Source organism: Thalassophryne amazonica, chromosome 5, assembly GCF_902500255.1.
Source record: "Thalassophryne amazonica chromosome 5, fThaAma1.1, whole genome shotgun sequence".
Taxonomy (NCBI): Eukaryota; Metazoa; Chordata; class Actinopteri; order Batrachoidiformes; family Batrachoididae; genus Thalassophryne; species Thalassophryne amazonica.
The window spans coordinates 22,924,429-22,949,284 of record NC_047107.1 but is presented as its reverse complement, the minus strand read 5'-3'; the positions used below and the strand labels follow the sequence as shown (position 1 = coordinate 22,949,284).

The 24,856-nt window shown below is 39.9% G+C and overlaps 1 protein-coding gene across 6 annotated transcripts in view; it reads left to right on the top strand.

The window, feature by feature from the left end:
• gapvd1 (GTPase activating protein and VPS9 domains 1) overlaps positions 1-24,856 on the top strand; it is a 137,755-nt gene that overhangs the window by 15,598 nt on the left and 97,301 nt on the right. For all 6 annotated transcript variants that reach the window (XM_034169776.1, XM_034169781.1, XM_034169780.1 and 3 more), the window contains exons 2-5: positions 20,099-20,317; positions 23,651-23,915; positions 24,027-24,599; positions 24,700-24,783. In XM_034169776.1, coding sequence (XP_034025667.1) covers positions 20,133-20,317; positions 23,651-23,915; positions 24,027-24,599; positions 24,700-24,783 — 1,107 coding nt within the window. In that variant the 5' untranslated portion in view covers positions 20,099-20,132. The remainder of the gene's footprint in view (positions 1-20,098; positions 20,318-23,650; positions 23,916-24,026; positions 24,600-24,699; positions 24,784-24,856) is intronic.

The following is a 24,856-nucleotide window of genomic DNA, read 5'->3' as shown; positions in this document are numbered from 1 at the left end:
ATTTGTAAACTTTAATGATATAATCAGTCACAAATGAATCACTTCTAAATGACACATTTAGGGTGGAATCAAATATATGTCAAAGTAAGAATATTTTACAAGTAGGTCATCACAATCAGACACTGGAAAAAATCAAATGATTGCCAGCAAAGTTTTCCAAACAAAAACATTTGAAAATTTGAATATAAATGAAGTGAAAATATTAACTTTCCATACATTTTCACTAAAGCTTTTGCAAAGAAGCTATTTTACATATTTTCCTAAATTATTTTGTTCACACACCTTCAGTAAAACTATGGCAATAAAAGTTCAGCAACCATCAAATTACAATGAATAAATGGTAAATTAATACGAACATAAACCTTTGTGTATTTATGCATATTTGTCATTTTACATGAATTGTATTTAATTTAACCCCTTCTAAGCCTGTATATCCCATCGATGGGAAATTTCACTTTTTATTTGTGAGATACTAACAAGCCAAAATAGAAAGCTGGGAAAATGATAAATAAATTGTATTTTTTGTAAAAGGGAAAAATGTAAAATAAAAGTTGATTTGTTAATTTACAGGTCATGACTCCATAGTTGGATTTTTTAAATCCAATTTAAGTAAAACAGAAAACTATTTTTGAGGAGGAGGGACTATTTTCAGTTAGGATCTGTATTATAATAGACAAGTGGCCTGTGTGTGCGGGTGTGTATGGCTTTTGATGGCACAAAAACTGGGGAGAGCTGACATTTGCCATTTGGTTATGTGTTTTGGGTCAAGGATGAACGCTGCGAAAATGGAAAGTTGATAGGACAAATATTTTTGGAGAAATTGGCAGTTTTAGCTAATCAGTAAACAGTGGATGTTGTGCTATGTTTTGTTTTTATTTAAATATGTTAATGTCCTTGTTGATTTCAGGCATTTTTTGCACCTTTTATAAGACAGCGATGGTAGCGCAGTGGTAAAGTTTCTGGGTAGCAATCAGAGCTTTTGTAAATATCAGGTTCGAATCCTGTGGGTGGCATGTTTTTTGTTTGTTTTTTTTCCCCACAGCAGAGCGCGATGTGGTTACAGATGCTCCAGCTGCTCGCACTGTGTTCCAGCTGTGACGGTTTTGTGCACACTCATGCATGAAACCGTCGCAGCGGGATCGTTCACCCAACCATGTGTTCCTTCCGACGTCGGCTCGATGTTTTCATGGCTTGCTCATTCACCCTGATTTGTACTATATTTGTACTATGTGTGAAGGGGCCCTAAAATACGTAAAGACTATGCAAGAAATGTTTATTATGTGTTCAGCAGGGCATTGAGAACTTTTGAGGAGAGAGTTCCATTTTATAAAGGACAAGTGAAAGTGTTGTCCTATCGACAAGTGGGCTGAAGTGGTTCATGTCTATCCCTGGGATCCTCCCCCATAAATTTCAGATATTTGCATGATGGTAACCTTGGTATGAATACAAAAAACGAATAAATTTTTTGTTTCATTAAAATGTTAAACTACTGCTTTATAATCGAGCACACTCTGACAAAATAAACAAATAAATAAACCCACTCCCCCACCCCACAATCATTCCATTTGCATTTCCTTTTTTCCACCCCCCCATCCCCAGTTTCATTGATGTAGCTGTAGTTGCCTTCAATTCTGAATACTTTTATTTTGAAACACTTATGGGAAATTAATTAGTAATTGTTGAAGCTTTAGAGACATTTCACTCCTTGTATTACACTTACTGGAGGTGTGACTCCAGTGCTCCCTAAAAAATCCATTTTGCAATCCACCACTGGGTTAGCGAGTCCAAACAGATCAACCATGCTGATCTTCAGGCTGATATTTAATATGCAACAAACCTTATCATCAGTGCATCCTTACAATGATTTAGGCCGAAAATGTTAACAGTATTGCCCGTGGCTTCCTGTGCTTGACTGTTCCAAATCAACCTGCTTCATAATGGTACCTGGTGAGTCAGTAAGGGGAAAGCATTGAGGAACCCTGAAGCAGAAGAGAAACCAGGTGATGGAGACTTAGAAAAACACATGGTCACCAAATGTCGGAGCTGTGAGTTATCACAGTTCTGCTCATTGAACACTTTCAGTAAGTATGGGATGAGCCAAAATTAAGGGCTGTCTCTAAACTGAACCACGGATCCGTATGTCTATCTACTTTAAGATTTTCAAAAGCAGGCATCAGACATCAATACCCGATGTGCACGTTCCAGATTTCGACACCTATGGATATAGTGAAAGTCGATTGTTCATCCCCACCTCTCAGTAAGCAATCATCTGATGTTTTTTGACGAAGAACCCTCTAACAGACCAGAGTCAGAGGGGTGACTCACTGCTTAGCCCATTCTACCAAATAACAGACACGAGGAAACAAAAATAAGAAAATAATAATTAAAAAAAAAACACCCAAAACATGAACAGTGTACAAAAGTACAGTCAGATCAAGCGGCAATGAAAGTCAGTCTTTCATATCTTCTCAAAGAAGTCCAAGTCCTTTCTTCTGCTCGACGATGAGAATTTGTGTTGCTCCGGTTCTTGTTGTTTTTCACATGGTGCGAGTAGCATCACGTTCATTCATTTAGCATGCAGCTCTAATCTACCCTAGCCTACGGCCTGCTGAACAAGACTACCTCAAACAGAAAGGGAAAAGAGCGGAACTAACGGCATCTAAGGCATTAGTTTTACTAGCAGTAAAATAACATGCCAGGGATCAATAAAAACGTCTCATAAATAATACACTGCCAACGAATGTATATGGACATGTTTTCAGTTTCAGGGTTTGATGAGAAGTAACCCTTTCCAGACAGACATCATATTAGTTATGCAGTCATTAGGTAGTTTTTTAGAGACTAATTCACTGAAGCAGGAGAAGAAAGAGGAGTATTAATATTCCAAATATTGACAGGGTTTGGTTGTATTTATGAAAAATTAACTTTTATTTCAGACTTTTTTCATTGTTTAATAAAACCATTGTAGTTTGATTAAACAGTTGTTGTAAGAACACTATATAGTAGGTACAGAACAATTTCTGAGCAGATCATATACAATGGATTATTGCTTTCTGAAAAACATGCATTTCCTGTCAAGTAAAATGTCCTTCCAGTCATAATAAGTCATGGGAGGAAGTGTGCAATGATTTACCCAGACTGACTCCAAATATGAGAGAAGTAAGTGTTTCTGTTTATTTTTTTGGTGGTTTTTGTGGTATTTCGGAAATGCAGAAATGCGTGTCTTCTTCAAAACGGTACATGTCCTCGGGGCCAGTGTGCCATCTGGTGTTCAAGAGATGAAACTTCAGCCACTGACCCAACAATGGCACCATTTACATGTGCACATAAACATGTATACCATTAATTATATATATTTTGGTCTTTTACATTTGCGCATGTTTAAGCAAAGAGCTCATTTCTTGGAGAGAGAGAGAGACAGAGGAAAAGAGTGACAGATGGAGGGAGAAAGAGGAGGAGAGAGAGAGAGAGAGAGAGAGCCATTTTTCATCAGTCAAGATTTATTCATTAGATTTAGTTTTTTTCACAGGGGCGCCCCAAAAATTGTGTACATGTACCGTTTTGAGGAAGGAGCGCACTTCAGCATTTCCAAAATGCCACAAGAAACCAATAAATAAATAAAAGTACTTAATTCTTTCACCAAAGCATCAAATCTAGGCTTGTATCTTAGATGTACCTTCTGACAGATTGTAGCTGAACTTTCAGGTCTTTCTTTTTAAGAAAATGCTCCTATGTACCACTTCATCATGAAGCTGTATAACTGGGAATACAAAATATCCGCATATAAAATCAACAATAATGATAATAATATTAAAGCAAACAAAACTCTGGTATCAGAATAGTATCAGTATTGGCAGATATTCAAATTCAGGGATCGAATCAGAGGTGAAAAAATGGAGATTGGTGCATCCCTATTCAGTATTCCATTTATTGGAATGCTAGTTTTGCTTGAATAAGAAGTGATTTTGTAAATTTTTATGTCTACTTACGTACGTACAGATCTTCACTGTTTTTCAGAAGCAGCAGGTCTTCAACTTCTTAATTAACCCCCCCCAAAGCCATTTAAAGATGTCAATTGTGACCCCCCCCTTGTGCTGATTATAGTCAATAATTGGGACTCTTGTCTTGTTGTGGGCAAGAAATGATAATAGTCCTCCATTCCAGACTGGAGTTTTTATTCGTTCCTCATTAAGTTTTTATGGGGCAGCGCACACGAAGGTTCATAAACTGAAGTTACTATGCCTCAGCCCGAGGGACAGTAAGGAAATAATAATAATATCATCTGTTTTGTGGGACTAACTGTACGGCTCCAAACATTGGAAAGCTAGATTCTGGTCAGAATTAATAACTTCACAGCGAATCGGTTAGTACTTGGATGGGAGACCTATTTTGGAACACCAGTGGCTGTGTGTGTTTCTCCAGGTAAAACTGGAGTTGCGTCATCATCTGGTTGTATCCGATGTGGCCACCCCGAACAAAAACCGGGAGCAGCTGAATGAACAACAACAACAGCGAATCGCCATTTTAAATGACACCTCTTTTCAAACATTGTAATACAGACAGCAAACTACAACAGACCAAAACTGCCCCCCCCAAATGAGATGTCCTCTGTTTTTTATGAATCACATTGATCTTGACTTGCAGCACAACCAGCTGCAAGACTGCAGCTCAGAGATTATGGAGTTAAATTTGTCTCGTTTATGCCTGAAAGGAAATAATTTTGGCAAAAACTACAGATTTTGTTTATTTCTATTTATGTCCAAAGATCTAGGCTCCAGTGACCATGTAGAAAAATGAGAAATGATCGTTTTCCCGATACACACCCTCAAAAACAATGGCCGCTCCGCCGTAATGTGAACCGACATGGGAATCATTAAGCAAAAAGGCTTTATGTTGGATTGAATCATTTTTTTATCGATTCGTAACAGGAACTGGTTTTTGATATCCATCCCTAATCAGTGCTCAACTTGATGTTTGGAGAACTCTTACATGAGCCACCATTGGGTTGTCTTCATAGACTGTACATATACTGGACAAAGCTTGAGAATTTCTATAGAAACCCCGCCTCCATTGTGAATCTCAAATCTGGGCATCACCATGTTGACAGCAGCAGCAAGGCTGATTCACAATGACCTTATTAAAGCATAAAGGGGTGGCTTAATGTGTGATGAAAGACCCCTGTACACGCCCCTATCTTTGAGTCTGAGCCACCGAAGCTAGCAAACTAACCTTGGTTTGGGTTTTTATTAAGTAATATTTTTGTGGACTGTGTGGTGGTTCTTCCAATGATATACTTTGTGTGGACATTTAAAAGTTATGAGCTGCTTATTTTCTCATTGTGGATTAACAGGGTTTAACAGATCAGGCTACAGATTGCTGCTGAAAGTGCTAACGTCATAAGCATACAAGATTAAATACCACAAGAATTTCACTCAGCATCAGTATTGCAACAGGAATGTTTTAGATGATACATTTGGATGTTTCACCACACAATAAGGCGTATTCTTCCAGGTGTTTGTAATAAAATACTCAAAAACGACAGACACCGGGCTCAGCTGCTGTCAGTTAAAGTTGCCACACCCTTAATTGTACCGACATTTATGGGTTAAACATCTTAAACTAAGAAGGTAGAAGAAAAAAAATCCCCCCCCCCCCTGTTTTTGTACCAGGCTGGAAACATGCTTATTTCTGCTCTAAAGTTGGACATTTTAACATAAATTACTATGGGAATGTGCGCTCTTTTGGAGCCAGCCTCAAACAGCCAGTCAAGGAACTGCAACTTTTTCTTTTTCCAGTAGGGCTTCATCTGAGGCCATCGAAGCTTACTGCTTTGGTTTTCTTAAGTCTGTTTGAAACGAATGTGACGTCAGGTAACGCTCAGGTTGAGTCTCCACTCTATACACTCTATACATTGTCCCCTCTGCTGGATAAAGGTGGTAATACATATCCACCTCTAATCAACTAGCAATTGATTAAATTAATTTATGGACTTTTAAAAATGTTTTCATATGGTAAATTTAAATGTCGCAATATTGTGACTATCATTTTTTTTCTTCCCACCCCTGTTAATCACTGTTTGTTCATGCTGTGCCAGGTGAACTCACTCTGTCATTATGTACTTAAACCTGCGTAACAGATTTAATTAGTTAGTTGCATGAACTTGTAGAGGTTGCAAATGATGGTCCTGCCTTGCATTTATTTTTACTCTGACCCAGTTTGCTGTACTCTCATTTCTCATCCCAGAGATTGGACTCCACAGATAAATCTGTTTGTCAAGGTCGTAACCTTCCACAAAGAGTCTTTTGTGTGTAGTGTACACTACAAAATCAGTTAAATTTCATGCCCTCGACTGACTGTCTTGACGATGTGTATCTGCAACAGGAGAGTGCTTTGAATATTCTGGTGTGCAGTGACACCAGACATTAGTCGACACAAGGGTTTTTGTGGTTGGCAGTAACCAGTGACTAAAGCTTACTGCATGCAGATGATCACTTCCCACTTTCCCATGTCATTTTGCATGACATGAATGTCTTGTAACTCACGGTAAAGAGAACTTTGATTACTGCTGCCCTTCCTCATTATAAAGGCAGCATTTTTGAAGTCCCTGTGTTTGGTCATTGACATTTTTATTTTATTTATATTTTTATTTTTATGTCTCTCACAGCATATTTGAGTTGAAAGCAAATCGTGAGCCTGAGCTCAAACTGTAGGCTGTCAGATGGGTCATTCCATGTCAGTTCAACGAGGGCATGACACACTTTGTCTCAGATTTTCTTTAAATTTTAATCAAATATTCCCAGACTATTCAGAACAACAAATCTGACGTTTGAGGCCTGTAGGCCAAGTAGTTCTGAGAATATGGCCAATTTAGTGTGCAGGGGGTCTGCTGTTTTTAGGCAAAAATTATGGCCGCCATTTCTGAGCCATGTTCAAGGTAGAATATCTCAGTAAATAATGGACTTAGAGCCTGAAATTTCTGTGGCAGTTGTCATGGACGCCCAGACTTGGACTATAATCAAACAATAGACATTGACACTAAACTGTGAAGTTTATGTATGCTCAAACTATGGAAAATATTAAATTGACCATTACGAGCATCCATGTTTTCAGACACTGAAGCATACCATTACACTCAAAGAAGCTTTTCCATTTCTTGGCTCCTTAATGCCAATTTGGCATATCTGTGGTAAACAGTTATTGTGGGAGAAACCTCTGAAATCTGAAAAAAACATTTTGGTGGTCGAATTTTATTAGAAGAAAAGCTGTGAGCAGTAAATAAAACTCTTCAAAACTGGTTCCATTTTAAAGCTATGATATCTACTTTGTGTGTTATAAATATGGCCTTCTTTATGAAACTCCTTCCTGGTTAATTTAAGCATCCAATTAGGCTAATTTGTGCACTTGCGAATGTATTTCTAGTGCGTGAAATGACAATTTTCATTTTAATTGGTGGCACACACTGCATTCATATGATTCATGGCACCCCCAGAATGCTTGCACATAGATCTGCCAGGGGGATTCCCCAAGTTTTCTACGGTTACTAGGCTTATATCCACCTGCATGATGAGCAATGCAGTGAATGGGGTACTGCATGTCTGGACATGTTCAAAGCTGCTGCTGTCAGTCTGGTTGGAGTAAGAATGGCTGCACCATCTTCCTCCCTGTTCTTTTGGTCTGATGAAAGTGAATGTCATCACACTTCTTTCTGCAAGTGAATATTTTTGATGATCTACTTTTCAATTTCTTTAAACAGACCAATAAACACTGAATGCAGTTTTTCTATTGGTATTGATCAGTCCTTGTCAGAGTCATGTAATGCTTTGGAATAACACTTTTAATTTCATGGTTTCTTGTAGGAAACAAGGGGTCAAGCCCATCACAGACTTAGATGATGCAACAAGAGAACTTCTGCTTTGCAGAACAGGCACATCACACAACATCACACTCATCATGCATGCATGTCCTGTGTGAGATCAGACTGCATGCAAGTTTGGGCAGACAACGCCACCCCCTGTTCATCACACAACTTGATTTTTTAGATGCATTAATATAAAATGTCACGGATGCAATGTTTGCCTAATAACAATGATTTTTAAATGTACAGTGAGGGAAAATAAGTATTTGAACACCCTGCGGTTTTTGCAAGTTTCCCACTTAGAAATCATGGAGGGGTCTGAAATTTTCATTTTAGGTGCAGGTCCACTATGAGAGACATAATCTAAAAAACAGTCCGGAAATCACAATGTATGATTTTTTTTTTTTTTTTTTTTATAATTTATTTGTATGTTACTGCTGCAAATAAGTATTTGAATCCCTACCAACCAGCAAGAATTCTGGCTCTCACAGACCTGTTCATTTTTCTTTAAGAAGCCCTCTTATTCTGCACTCTTTGCCGGTATTAATTGCACCTGTTTGAACTTTTTACCTGTATAAAAGACACCTGTTCACACACTCAATCAATCACACGCCAACCTGTCCACCATAGCCAAGACCAAAGCGCTGTCTAAGGACACCCAGGGACAAAACTGTAGACCTGCACAAGGCTGGGATGGACTACAGGACAACAGACAAGCAGCTTGGTAGAAGGACAACAACTGTTATGATTATTATTAGAAAGTGGAAGAAAACACCAGATGACTGTCAATCTCCCTCGGTCTGAGATTCCATGCAAGATCTCACTTTGTGGGTAAGGATGATTCTGAGAAAGCTCAGAAACTACACAGGAGGACCTGGTCAATGACCTGAAGAGAGCTGGGACCACAGTCACAAAGATTACATTAGTAACCACTGATGCTGTCATGGTTTTAAAATCCTGCAGGGCAGCAAGGTCCCCCTGCTCAAGCCAGCACGTGTCCAGGCCCGTTTCAAGTTCACCAGTGACCGTTTGGAGATCCAGAGGAGGCATGGGAGAAGGTCCTGTGGTCAGATGAGACCAGAATAGAGCTTTTTGGAATCAACTTCACTACCATGTTTAGAGGATGATGAACACAACCCCAAGAAAAACCCATCCCAACCGTGAAGGCATGGGGGTGGAAACATCATACTCTGGGGGGGTGCTCTTCTGCAAAGGGGACAGGACGACTGCACCATATTGAAGGGAGGATGGATGGGTTCATGTATTGCGAGGTTTTGGCAAACAACGCCTTCCCTCAGTAAGAGCATTGAAGATGGGTCAATGGCTGGGTCTTCCAGCATGACAATGACCCCAAACAGACAGCCAGGGCAACTAAGGAGGGCTCCGAAAGAGCATTTCAAGTCCTGGAGTGGCCTGACCAGTCTCCAGACCGAACTCAATAGAAAATCTTTGGAGGGAGCTGAAACTCCAGACCTGAAAGATCTAGAGAAGATCTGTATGGAGGAGTGGACCAAAATCCCTGCTGCAGTGTGTGCAAACCTGATGAAAAACTAACAGGAAACGTTTGACCTCTGGAATTGCAAACAAAGGCTACCTGTACCAAATATTGACATTGATTTTCACAGGTGTTCAAACACTTATTTGAAAGCAGTAACAAACAAATAAATTATTAAAAATCATACATTGTGGATTTCCGGGATTTTTTGTTTTTTAAGATTATGTCTCTCACAGTGGACATGCACCTAAGATGAAAAATTTCAGACCCCTCCATGATTTCTAAGTGGGAGAACTTGCAAAATCACAGGGTGTTCATATACTTATTTTCCTCACTGTATACAACAGTACATTTTTGAGATGGCCTCATTTGTGCAAAAATCAAACTTAAAAATTGACAAAATATGAAGGCGGTCTGGCACAGCATTCGAACAGCACTAAAAAAAATCAACAAACACTGCGCTATAAATGTATCCAGTGTGTATGAGAGATGTAAGCCGTTTCAGAAAAAAATTATGAAAAAAGGAAGTTTGCATTTACGTTTTCCACGTGTTCTATGCATCATTCGATTAAAGCTATTGTATGTAAGTTTTGAAAACCTCAAATGCTGTGTCCAATCCAATATTTATGGGTTTTTTGACCTTTTAAACATTTATGGATGATACATAACATCAAATGACATGAAACAACACAAATAATGAAGTATGACTTTTACATATTTTTTTAACTTTAACACTGGCTTCAAAGTTAGGCTCTTAAAACAGATTTAAAAAAGACATCTTACGTCCTTTATTTTATACCACTTTGCAAAGGCATGTTATATAGGCACATTGATTGTCTGAGAAGGGCCCATTCATATGGAGAAACATGACCCATTAGTGTCACGCACCTGAGCAGGGGTAAGAGAAATCCATTGGGTCCAAGGACAACGGACCAGTAACTTTGACCGAGTCTAGTTGATATTTTTTCCCTGCTAGACCATGGTTAAAGTTCTGTCACCACGACGGATTTCCGTCATTGGAAAATTTAACCACACATACGCGTGCACACGTGTGTCCATGCGTGTTTTGGGGCCGAAATATGATACACTCACTGTCAAAGCAACATCCCATTCTGCACTAATCAAAGCAGCAGCAATGTCAGCGTGGACTCCGGAGGAAGGAACGTGTGAATTTTCCTTCCTCTCCACTCTGTTTACTGCTTGCCCATGAGCCACGGTCCCTTCTCCTCCCTGTCTTCGTGAGAACATTGGCAGACCTTCCCCAAGTATAGCGGGGTGTGGCTTTGCTTTGAACCAATGAAGCATTGATCCGTCTCACTGCTTCGATGGTTTGTTGTATTATTTCGCTTATCTTAATTTCCCCCTGCTAAAACCCTAAAGAGCATATGTCTGTGAGTAATATTTACCTTTTTTATATTAAACCGACCTGTTATGGTCTTCTAAAACAGTTGATAGATGTATTTTATAACTTAAAAACGGGACAGATGGTAACGCATTAGCATGTCTATGGCATTTTCAGTTGTTAAAGTTAGCATTAAGCTGTTCGCATCTCAGCACAGTTTGTGTGCATTTGTTTTCTGTATAATAAATAATTAATGGCTTAGTGTTTGTGTTGTAAAAGAGTCAACTGTATTACGAATTGTAATATTTTTTATTATTTTCATTTATATATTAATAATAATAATAGCAACAAAAGTACTAACTAATATTGCTACATACAATTTAGAGAAACAGACAAAAGAACCTGAAAAAACCACAAACACAACAGAAAAGGTAAAACCAACTAACAATGAACATAAATAATAAATATAGAAATAAATAACTCTTTCCTGTGAACACCTAGTGACTCCACTTCATCCTGTTTTATTTAAGTTTAATGACAATTTTGTTTCGGTCAAACCACATACTAAGCTGTGTTTTTACACAAGAAAAAATAAAATGCAGTAAACTGCACAGTTGTGTCTTTGTTTCATGAAAATATCTTATTGAAGATCACATATTACACTTTAGTCAGGGCTTTAAAATACTTTCGTGGACTCTTGTTGTAATATGTTGTCAGTGGCTGAGATAGTTTTCTGTAGGCATCTAAAAATGCTCATAATTGGGTGAAACCTGATGGAAAACTCTTGTGGTGTGTCGGTGATGTATGTATGTGTAAAAGAAAACAACACTACTCCAGGTATGTTTTTGACGAGAATATAACATAACTTTATTAAAGCTCAAATGTTGATGTTGTGTGACAAAGGCCTTTTAATAATAACTCACTTCAAGAAATAATGGCAAAACCTACCATGTAAGTAAAAAAAACAAAACAAAAAGATTAATCGATTACTAAAATAATCATAGTTGCAGCCCTAGTTTGTTTACGAGTGAGTGCATTTTACTGATTAACTGTGAAATAAGCCAGTTTTGAATTTCTCAGTGCGCATGCATTTTCAAAACTGGTGACAGTGTTAGGCCGGGCAGACACTGTACAATATTTTCAATCCATTGTACTTGGCTCCAGCTCGAACTGTGAGACAAAACCGCAGGGTTTAAAAGTTCACAGCGCACGATTCATGGTCTCACACTGTACGACCCGATGCTCTGATGCGATCTGACTGCTCACATTGTAGTTCCAAAACCACACGTCGGGCTCGTGTTTCCAGAAACAAAACGTAACAGAAGATTTTTTTTTTTTTCTTTTAAAAAAAGATTTCATGCCTATCACGCGCACAGTGAGTGAAATCAGGTGGAGGGAGACTGACACAGTATGCACGCACACACGCAGACAGCAACATGATTCACGAGAGGACGGTAAAAAAAGAAAAGAAAACATCAACATTCATACAGGTGTTGCTACTTACACTGTTGTATCAATAAACTATATTTCTACGGAGTCTTACAGCTGTGCAAGGGTGCAGCAACTTACTCCCTCATCTGTTGTAAATCCTGTTGTCTGCTGTGTGTGTGTGCGTGCGCGCGCATATACATTCAGTCTCCCCCACCTGATTCAACTCACTGTGTGCGCTGATGGGCATAACTTTAATAGTTATTAGGTTATTGTGAGGGAATGCAAAAAAAAAAAACAAAAAACACAAGACTTTACATGAGATCACTGTTTGCTCTCTCCGGTGTTTGCACATGCACAGTGCGCGAGGTAACGTGTAGACGCTTGTCGCGCTGCTTCAACAACGCAGAACCCTCACGAGTCACGATGGCTGACCAAAATATCAAACAGGTTTGATTTTCATCCGACCATACGATTCCCGATCGGGAGGTGGTCATGAGCTGTTAAACGCAGCTTGTTACTCCATGTAGACTGCGCGATGCAGGACGCAGGATTAGGCTGAAACTCGGCGCAATCCAAAAAATTCTCGCACGAGTGAAAAATCGGCTGAAAAAGGGCCAAAACTCGCACAGTGTAAGCCCAGCCTTACTTTGTGCACAGCAGAACAATGTTGTCAGTTGCTATAGGCCCTAATTTTGTATTTTGACTGTACAGCCAGCAACACAGCACCCATTTGGTGCATTCACCGGATTATAACCAATCAAAATACTACAGAAGACAAAGAATTTTTATTTGACAGTTTGAAGTGAGTTTTCTTTGTTTCATAGGGCTTCATACCCATTAAAATTCACTAGAATACGAGGCCTATTAGAAAAGTATCCGACCTTATTATTTTTTTTCAAAAACCATATGGATTTGAATCACGTGTGATTACATCAGACATGCTTGAACCCTCGTGGGCATGCGAGAGTTTTTTCACGCCTGTCGGTTACGTCATTCGCCTGTGGGCAGTCTTTGAGTGAGGAGTCGCCACCCGCTCGTCGTTTTTTCATTGTTTAGGAATGGCTCAGAGACTGCTGCTTTGTTTGATCAAAATGTTTTCAAAACTGTAAGGCACAACTGAGTGGACACCATTCGATAAATTCAGCTGGTTTTCGGTAAAAATTTTAAACGGCTTGATGAGAGATTTGGTCCAGTAGTGTCGCTTTAAGGACGGCCCACGGCGCCTGACGGCGATCTGCGCTTCGAGGCGGCAGCGTCTCGCCGTTTCAAGTTGAAAACTTCCACATTTCAGGCTCTGTTGACCCAGTAAGGTCGTCAGAGAAACTTTCAGAAGTCGGCATGAAGAGTTTATTCGGACATTCCATTGTTAACGGACATTTTGTAATGAAAGAACGTGCGGGCAGAGTCGCATGTCGGGTCAGGACCCGACCTGCGGGGGGTCGCGACAGGAAAAACACCTCCATTGGAAACCTTAACGGGCAAGTTGGACCATGCCCAAGCCGTTAAACAATTTCTCAGTTACTCACTTGTTGAAAGCCATCAAAAGCCACCTGAATTTTACAAATGGTTTTCAAAACGGAGGTGTTTTTCCTGTCGCGGCGCACACAGATTCGCCGAGTCGTCACGGAAACAACTCAGCGAATTTGCGCGCACGTCTTTCATTAAAAAATGTCCCTAAACAGTGGAATGTCCGCATAAAGTCCTCATGCCGGCCTCTTCTGAATCTTCTCTGTTCTCTCACGACGTCCTGGGAGAATTAAGCCTTAAATTAGGATGTTTTCAAGTCAAAACAGGCCGACGACGGCGCCTGGAAGCGCTGCGCGACGTCCCGCTCCATGGGAAGTCCTTACAGCGACAGAAACACCCCATAATCTCTCATCAGCCGTTAAACTTTCACCGAAAACCAGCTAAATTTCTCGAATAGTGTCCACTCGGATATTCCTCACAGGTCCAGAAAAAATTTTGATAAAGCAACGCGCGCCGTCTCGAGCAGCATGTGAAACAAAGGAATTCAGCCGAGAGGGCTGAACCACATCTCACTCAAGGCCTGCCCACAGGGAAATGACGTCACCGACACGCGTGAAAAAACTCACGCATGCGCACAAGGGTTCAAGCATGATTGGTGTAATCGCACGTCATTCAAAGCCATATAGTTAAAAAAAAATAAGTGTCGGTTTCTTATCTAATAGACCTCGTATACAAAATTTGACTTTCTCTTTTAAAAAATTTCTGGGGGAGCATCCCCAGACCCCCCATAATCAATAGTGTGTTTTTACTTCACACTTTGAAGTGACTTTTATTTGTTTCAGTGGGCTTCATACTCATTAAAATTCACCAGAATGTACAAAATTTGACTTGCTCTTTTAAAAAAATGTCTGGGGGAGATCCCCCAGACCCCCCATAATCAATACTGTGTTTTTACTTCACACTTTGAAGTGACTTTTATTTACTTCAGTGGGCTTCATACCTGTTAAAAATCACCAGAATACACAAAATATGCCTTGGTCTTTAAAAAAATGTTCTGGGGGGGGGGCACCCACAGATCCCCCATAATCAAGACTACACCCCATTCCCCACCACCTTTTTATTTACCTTTATGTTCAAGTTTTGCATTCTTTTTATGCTTTGTCTCTCCTTAGAGGCTATTTAGAATAGATTTGTATCCTGTATAATGTGTGTATTGTATTTATTGATTTTAAAAAGAGTGTGTGCCCCCACTATGCCACATTTTATGGAATTGCTGGCATTGATTTTTGCCAGGAATAAAGTTCAGTCAGATGAAAATTTATTGCTTTAACCCATGTGCTGGACCGATATCTAGTTAAAATTCTTGTCAGTCTACTGATTAAAAGTGTTCAACAAGATCAACAGTTTTTTTTCAATGTTGTGCCTTAAATAAATCGTAAATGGACTGCATTTATATAACGCTTTTCCATCTATATCAGACGCTCAAAGCGCTTTACAATTATGCCTCACATTCACCCCGATGTCAGGGTGCTGCCATACAAGGCACTCACTACACACCGGGAGCAATAGGGGATTAAAGGCCTTGCCCAAGGGCCCTTAGTGATTTTCCAGTCAGGCGGGGATTTGAACCCATGATCTTCTGGACTCAAGCACAACACCTTAACCACTAGACCATCACCTCCCACCTTAAATATTCTTCCGTACAGACCAAGCAAGTGAGGTTAATAATTTATTATATAGCTGTTTGGAGCTGTGTTTTCATCTTGTTGTCTTCATTTTTCATGTCTACTTCGAGCTCGTTGCTGTTAATTCCTCCAATTCAAACTCATCAGTATAATAAATTTGCATGTCCTCTTCATTACTTGTAATTTTGTCTGCTTTTTGTTATATTTTATTTCACCCCGTGAAAATTGTAAACAAAATCAGAAATCTGATACATGATCCGGACTGATTGTCATGGTAACTGTCTGATATTTTCCCATATCAGACAGGAAATCAGCCAGTCAGAACATGCGTACTGTTGTAGCCATATAATAATATTTATCATATATTCTGAGGCTATATATCATTCAGCAAAATTTGTTATTCTGACAGGCCTAGTTAACTGTGAGTTAGACCCCAACCAATATGTTGGGTGGATGATAATGAGCCTTTCGTGAACATATTGGTATTGTTATTTTTGTTGATATGAAAGCTTTCATTTTATTGAAAAAAATGCAGAAAAGCACTGTGGCTGTTGGAAATGGTGTATTACCTAGTTTGTCCAGCAGGGCTCAAAATAGTACGTGCATGTGCTAGTTGTGCAGAATTCGAGCGGTGCACGTAATTTTATACTTCACTAGCACTGGTGCAAGTAACTTTGTCCAAGTTTCATCAACTATAAGCACCAGTAGAATGAACCAATAAAGGAATAAATAAGGAAAAAAAAAAAAACAATTTCCAGTGTGTTGTCTTTGTCTTCCCTGCGTTTTATGACTCTCGCACATGGAGCGAGTTGCTTGTGACGATTGTTTGTGCGCGCCACGTGAAAAAGAACTGTTCGTCTGTTTCGTTTTGCTGTCATTCTTGACGTTTTTTAATCGTTTGTGTAGTTTTTGTAACATTTAATTTGACTTCGTTGGAGCAGCTGAACGTTTTCCACACAGTTGCAGAAGCCGGTTTGTGAGCGCTGAGGCTGCTGCTGCGTACATGTAACTCTCGGAATTACAGGGCAAACTCAGCCTGCTTGCTTGGATTTTTTTATCTGTGTGGGGGGGCAGCTTCAGTGGGCTCAGGCACATTACATAGGCCAGAATTAATCTTTTGTGTGGATATAATTAATTATTTTTGCCACAAGCAACTGTTGAATTTGAAACAACGAAAAAGTTGTGTAATTTCTGACGGTACTTGAATGCAGCATCAGCGGCAGCAGGAGCTCCTGCTTGCGCTTATTATTTTGTATTAAATATAACAATATGAGTGTAGGAATGACAATCCAGTCCTTATGTACATGTGGCAACAGGCAGATGAATCAAAATGATGATATAAAGAGCTGTTCTGGAAGGAAGAATTCACGTTGTGGATCAGTGATCAGCTGGTGGAAATAACCGCGCGAGTCAATGCGCGCGTTCACACGCACTGATTAATTTACTGCTCTGATATATTCAATCATCTTTACACTTATATTTATTATCCCTTTTGACAGTTTTCTGTTATAAATCAATATACAACCCCTGGCAAAAATTATGGAATCACCGGCCTCGGAGGATGTTCATTCAGTTGTTTAATTTTGTACAAAAAAGCAGATCACAGACATGACACAAAACTAAAGTAATTTCAAATGGCAACTTTCTGGCTTTAAGAAACACTATAAGAAATCAGGAAAAAAAATTGTGGCAGTCAGTAATGGTTACTTTTTTAGACCAAGCAGAGGGAAAAAAATATGGACTCACTCAATTCTGAGGAAAAAATTATGGAATCATGAAAAACAAAAGAACGCTCCAACACATCATAGTATTTTGTTGCACCACCTCTGGCTTTTATAACAGCTTGCAGTCTCTGAGGCATGGACTTAATGAGTGACAAACAGTACTCTTCATCAATCTGGCTCCAACTTTCTTCTGATTGCTGTTGCCAGATCAGCTTTGCAGGTTGGAGCCTTGTCATGGACCATTTTCTTCAACTTCCACCAAAGATTTTTCAATTGGATAAGATCCGGACTGTTTGCAGGCCATGACATTGACCCGTATGTGTCTTTTTGCAAGGAATGTTTTTACAGTTTTTTGCTCTATGGCAAGATGCAATTATCCATCTTGAAAAATGATTTCATCATCCCCAAAATCCTTTCAATTGATGGGATACAGAAAAGTGTCCAAAATATCAACGGTAAACTTGTGCATTTATTGATGATTGTAATGACAGCCATTCTCCCCAGTGCCTTTACCTGACATGCAGCCCCATATCATCAATGACTGTGGAAATTTACGTTCTCTTCAGGCAGTCATCTTTATAAATCTCATTGGAACGAGACCAAACAAAAGTTCCAGCATCATCACCTTGCCCAATGCACATTCGAGATTCATCGCTGAATATGATTTTCATCCAGTCATCCACAGTCCAGATTGCTTTTCCTTAGCCATTGTAACCTTGTTTTTTTTCCGCTTTAGGTGTTAATGATGGCTTTCGTTTAGCTTTTCTGTATGTAAATCCCTTTCCTTTAGGCGGTTTCTTACAGTCAGTCAGACGTTGACCTCCAGTTTCCTCCCATTCGTTCCTCATTTGTTTGTTGTGCATTTTCGATTTTTGAGACACATTGCTTTAAGTTTTCTGTCTTGACGCTTTGATGTCTTCCTTGGTCTACCAGTATGTTTGCCTTACACAACCTTCCCATGTTGTTTGTGTTTGGTCCAGAGTTTAGACACAGCTGACTGTGAACAACCAACATCTTTTGCAACATTGCGTGATGATTTACCCTCTTTTAAGAGTTTGATTATCCTCTCCTTTGTTTCAATTGACATCTCTCGTGTTGGAGCCATGATTCATGTCAGTCCACTTGGTGCAACAGCTCTCCAAGGTGTGATCACTCATTTTTAGATGCAGACTAACGAGCAGATCTGATTTGATGCAGGTGTTAGTTTTGGGGATGAAAATTTACAGGGTGATTCCATAATTTATTCCTCAGAATTGAGCGAGTCCATATTTTTTTTCCCTCTGCTTGGTCTAAAAAAGTAAACGTTACTGACTGCCACAATTATTTTTTTCTTGATTTCTTATAGTGTTTCTTAAAGCCAGAAAGTTGCCATTTGAAATGACTTTAGTTTTGTGTCATGTCTGTGATCTGCTTTTTTTTTCTGCAAAATTAAACTGAATGAACATCCTCCGAGGCCGGTGATTCCATAATTTTTGCCTGGGTTGTATATGTCTTAGACAATAATACTGTGATACAGCAGTGACCACAGAACACTTTTTTTTTTTTTTTTTTTTTTTTTTTTTTTAATTGGAGCACGACGGAGCACGCATTGTGTCGACAGGACAGTGTGGATTCTGATGATGATGGAGATGATCCCTCTTCGTTCTGGACAAGGAACCAGAGCAGGTGGTCCATCGACATCTCCACAGATTCTGTTTGCAGTTTCTCCAGGACTCAGGCGCTATGAGCTCCGTTCCAGCGCCAAGTGCTGGAGCAGACACGCTCTGCTCCAGCTGTGGCTCCAGGTGCGTTTCGTTGAGATCATGAGCTTCGGTTTTGTTAAGTTCCTCTTTCGTCCCTTTTGCGCTCTTGCTTCGCAGGACTGTTAGGTAATAAAAGCTCTTTCGTCCCCCTTTTCTCAACGAATTGTAACGTTTTTTACTTTTTCCCTTCGTTCAGGAATCGTCGTGTGCCGTGTGACTGGGCCATAAACTAGAAGAGAAATCAGAGTGCACAGTCTGGCTGCAGCCAAACTGTGCACTCTGATTTCTCTGTGCAGAGAACCTGCAGGCTGCGTTCTCACCTCCTCTCTGCCCCCTGCTGCGCGCACCTGATGCAGATATTCCTTCGTCGTCATGACACCACAGGAACAAGCAACTCGAAGTGGTGCTGGTGTGAAAGTGACTAAAGTGACTTTTGGTTGTGCAAGTAAATTTTTTTGGTGCAAGTAATTTTTTTTGTTACTAGCACCAGTGCAAATAGGTTAAAAAATTTCGACCCCTGTCCAGTATAGGGGACTCTGATGACATTGCTTTCAATGCTTTTAAGCATGGCTGATACCCCATCACCCCTTGGTCACGTTAGCTACAAGAGACAGAGAAAAAAACAACCAGTTTTACGGTGACAAGAGAAAAGTAGTCGCTTAGCTGCCAGCAAGGCCAAAATAGATAAGAACTCCATTTTTCCACATGCTGAACATCCTGTCTTATCTTCAGCACTTGAAGAGAGAAATTATTACCAGTGCATTCCTACTACTGACACAGGACAATGTCAAAGAAAACATATATATATATTTTTTGTACTACCCACATGCAAAGGTCTGGGGGGTGTAACATCAGAATTAGCCTCTGTTTTTCAATCAGTCTTGTCATGGCAACTCCTTCAAAAATGATTGATTGAAACTTCATGTGATAGAAGCACACCTTTTTTAGGAAAATAATTCCCTTCTGACGTCTTTAAGGGGAGATGATTAGAATTCTGTGTTTAATTAATGTGTTGCATGATAATGACCTCTTAAAAAAACTTTATGGATTTAAACAAAGCTTCACATAATACAAAAACACCATGTGAAGATGTTCTTGAAAAATTATTTCAGTCCAAGATCTTCGAAGGAAGATAATTGAACTTTCCCAATGCGAAGGTGTGTCCGAACTTTTGACTGGTTGAATATTTTACCACAGTAGATTCAATACCACCTTTATATAATACATGCAAGCAACCAGTATGGCAGCACAAAGTATATAATTTTGATCATACTTTTTTTGGTACAGCCTGAAGACTGACATTTTTATTTTATATTTTTTAATCACTACTTTGTACCTTCTCTTCTTTGTTTTCAAGTCATTTGCCTCTCTGCTTGTCTGAGCTGGTAAAAATGGTGAAGCCAGACATCCACACTCTGGCCCATCACCTGAAGCAGGAGCGGCTGTATGTAGCGTCAGAGAAGCAGCTGATCCAGAGGCTCAACAGTGATGTGCTGAAGACAGCCGAGAGGTTATACCGAGCTGCATGGATTGCCAAGCAGCAGAGAATCAACCTCGACCGCCTTATTTTGACCAGGTTAGTCCCACTATTAAATATATTCTGGTCTTGGTGAGCAAAAACCAACAGAGCTTTTCTTCTCTGCATTCACTGAGTGAAAGTGTTTACGTTTTGATTACCGAACTTGCAGGCTTCATATTTTAGTCCCACTTTGAAATGCAGAATAGAGTTGGACATTTGTTGACTGCATGGGCTACCTACTTCCTCATTACACTATTATTTTGGCTATTTACAGAGAGAAACTACAGGTAACATGTGGTATTTGGGCTATAACGATAAATTCCCTCAGCTATTGCACTGTAAAAGGCTCACTTTCAAAGTTTAAAGATATGTTGGCATTTTGCACCACTGATTTTAGAACACTGAGTTAATCATGACTTATGTAGCTGTTTAATTCCACCCTTAATACTGGACAGTGTAACACTTCCTGTTTTTTGTTTATTTTTCAAATAGATATTGTAACATGAGTGGAGCAATTGGTAATAGATTACTCATTGCTTGTAAAGTTATACTGGAAAAATCTTGTCATATTTGCAGTATATCAGTAAATCTCAAATACAGTAAGGAAAATAAGTATTTGAAGACCCTGCAGTTTTGCAAGTTCTCCCAGTTAGAAATCATGGAGGCGTCTGAAATTTTCATCTTGGGTGCATGTCCACTGTGGGAGACATAATCTAAAAAAAAAAAAAATCCGGAAATCACAATGTATGATTTTTTTTTTAAAATTTATTTGTATGTTACTGCTGCAAATAAGTATTTGATCACCTACCAACCACCAAGAATTCTGGCTCACACAGACCTGTTCATTTTTCTTTAAGAAGCCCTCTTATTCTGCACTCTTTACCTGTATTAATTGCACCTGTTTGACACCTGATCACACGCCAACCTGTCCACCATAGCTAAGACCAAAGAGCTGTCTAAGGACACCAGGGACAAAACTGTAGACCTGCACAAGGCTGGGATGGACTACAGGACAACAGGCAAGCAGCTTGGTAGAAAACAACAACTGTTATGATTATTTATTAGAAAGTGGAAGAAACACAAGATGACTGTCATTGTCCCTCAGTCTGGGATACCATGCAAGATCTCACTTTGTGGGGTAAGTATGATTCTGAGAAAGCTCAGAACTACACAGGAGGACCTGGTGAATGACCTGAAGAGAGCTGGGACCACAGTCACAAAGATTACATTAGTAACACATGGTGCTGTTATGGTTTAAAATCCTGCAGGGCAGCAAGGTCCCTCTGCTCAAGCCACCATATGTCCAGGCCCGTTTGAAGTTCACTAATGACCATCTGGATGATCCAGAGGAGGCATGGGAGAATGTCATGTGGTCAGATGAGACCAGAATAGAGCTTTTTGGAATCAACTCCATTTACCATGTTTAGAGGATGAGAACAACCCCAAGAAAACCATCCCAACCGTGAAGCATGGGGGTGGAAACATCATACTCTGGGGGTGCTTTTCTGCAAAGGGGACAGGACGACTGCACCGTATTGAAGGGAGGATGGATGGGGTCATGTATTGCGAGATTTTGGCAAACAACCTCCTTCCCTCAGTAAGAGCATTGAAGATGGGTCATGGCTGGGTCTTCCAGCATGACAGTGACGCCAAACACACAGCCAGGGCAACTAAGGAGGGGGTCCGTAAGAAGCATTTCAAGGTCCTGGAGTGGCCTGGCCAGTCTCCAGACCTGAAGTCAATAGAAAATCTTTGGAGGGAGCTGAAACTCCAAACCTGAAAGATCTAGAGAAGATCTGTATGGAGGAGTGGACCAAAGTCCCTGCTGCAGTGTGTTCAAAAATGGTGAAAAGCTACAGGAAACGTTTGAACTCTGTAATTGCAAACAAAGGCTACTGTACCAAATATTAACATAGATTTTCACAGGTGTTCACTTATTTGCAGCAGTAACATACAAATAAATTATTTAAAAATTCATACATTGTGATTTCCGGATTTGTTTGTTTTTTTTTAGATTATGTCTCTCACAGTGGACATGCACCTAAGATGAAAATGTCAGACCTAATTTGACATATCTTTGTGTTCCTGAACCATCCTGTGCTAGTGTTCACAAGGTAGCAACACAGCACATGAAAATTCAGTAAGGGTATATTTTCTATTAAATCTAAGGTGGAACTCTACTAGTGTATACTAAGGTACACCTAAATATCTTTAAAAAAAAAAAAAAAGAGCAGAGCCACTTAGGTGCCCAGTCTTGAAGTTGAAGTCTTGAGAACCAGGGATGGTAGGTTGAAAAGGTTTTTTTATCCCATGGCAACTCTCCCTACTACATATTATAGGATTTAGCTCCTGAAACCTGAGTGTTCGTACAACAGAGGATTGTAGTATACATGTACCTAGTCTGTAGACTTGTTGTAAACCTGAATTATAGCTAATAGGCTAAGATATAAATCTGGTTATGTTATTATAGAAACAAGCTATGATATAATATGTTTTAGGTTTCTATCTAAGGTTCACCCTTCTAGCTAAGTTATGGATTGCTACTATAGGAAGACAAATTCCATACTCTACATGCTTTCCAGTGGAAACCCCAAACTTAGATTCTATATATATTGATATCTATTAAAGGACCCTTTGAACTGAAGAACCATTAAAATTCTACATCATGTAAAATAAAAGTGTAAATCCTGAAAGTAGGCTAACTATAGCCAGATGATATCTTCCTTTAAATGTAGACTTCAGAACAATGTTTGATATATAGATTTCAAAGTCCGTGTCCTGAACTTAGTCATCAGTAATTTGCAGTATTGTGAAAGTTTTTGGCACCATCCCTAGCCATACGTTCTGCCCATTCTTTAAGTCTGCTTTTAGAGTCTACTTTGGCCTATATTGTGATTCCTTCCTTTTTATGCATATTCCTGAGCATTGCTGCAAATGCAGGTGTTTCAGAGTTTTCAGCAAGTGCTAAATTTATTAACAGCCGCAAGCTGTCTTGCCTGTGATGTTTTCTGCAATTTTAAGACTGTCATCATTTTAGCAGTATAAAAAAGTTCAAATAAAGGTCCACTGTTCTTTTAATTATTATGTAACAAGTACAAAGTTTAGAGCAACATTTTGCCAAATGCAACCAGTGCACACTTGTGTATTGCAATGATGGTGCACGTAAATTTTTTACCTTATTTGAGTGGTAAAGTCCAAACAGTTTACACAGATGATCAATGATGGGGTGGGGGGGTCAGGGTGTTGAAAGACCTTTCTTTAGACCTGAGTTTTGCACAAGTGTCTTGATATCTGTGGCTGACGTAACATCAAATTTAGTGTTGGCCCAAGGGTGATGGTCTTAGTTGTTGTTGTTTGTAATTGTAATAATGCATCACCTCTGTCATACAGTGCGGACGCCTCTCCTGCTGAGTGCTGCCAACATGCCAAAATGCTGGAAGATACACAATTTGTTGATGGCTATAAGGTTCTGGGCTTCCAGGAAACAATTTATGGCGAGTTCTTGGCAAGATTAAGAGAGAACCCCAGACTGGTGGCCTCCTGTTTGGTGGCAGGAGAGAGACTGAACCAGGAACACACCCAGGGGGTCCATACCATCTTCATATCTCTTTATGGCAACTGTATCATGCAGGAGGATGAAAGCTACCTGCTACAGGTCTGGGATGTTTTTCTCTCCGGTGTTAAACTTTTGTAACACAATTTGGCTGCTTTTCATTAAGATGAGCGAGTTTAAACTGGTCTCTTATTGTGTTTTCTAAACATCCAGGTGTTGCGTTACCTGATAGAGTTTGAGCTGAAGGAGAGTGACGACCCTCGCCGTCTACTGCGCCGAGGAACCTGTGCCTTTAGCATCCTTTTCAAACTCTTTTCGGAGGGCCTGTACTCTGCTAAGCTCTTCCTCACTGCCACCCTCCACGAACCTATTATGCAGCTCTTGGTAGAGGATGAAGACCACCTTGAGACCGACCCATCTAAGGTGACTGAGCGACTCACACCAGCCCAGCAGGAACGCTTTGGGGAAAAGGGCTCAGAGGGCTACAAACGAAGGGTGCAGGCAGCTGTGGAGGCCAACGAAGCAAAGTTGGTGGCTCTGGTCAACAAGTTTATTGGTTACTTGAAGCAGAACACCTACTGCTTTCCCCACAGCCTACGCTGGATTGTTTCCCAGATGTATAAGACATTATCTTGCGTGGAGCGCCTTGAGGTGGGGGATGTTCGCACCATGTGTACAGACCTACTGCTGACTTGCTTCATCTGCCCAGCTATTGTCAACCCCGAACAGTATGGTATCATCTCAGACGCTCCTATCAATGAAGTGGCCCGCTTCAATCTAATGCAGGTCAGAAACATGATTGTTTATAATCAGAAAATTGTTTACATATGTTTCAGTCTGCACTGGAGTGTCTATTGATATCGTGTCACTGTATGTTGTGAAACAGGTGGGTCAGCTTTTGCAACAGTTGGCCATGGCCGACGATGATGGAGACCCAAGGCGTAAAAGCAGTCTGTCGAAATTTGATAAGGTACGCTCTGAGCACTGTCTTTTGGGGTGTAACCTATAGGATGTTTGTAGTAAATCCATCATAAATGACAACA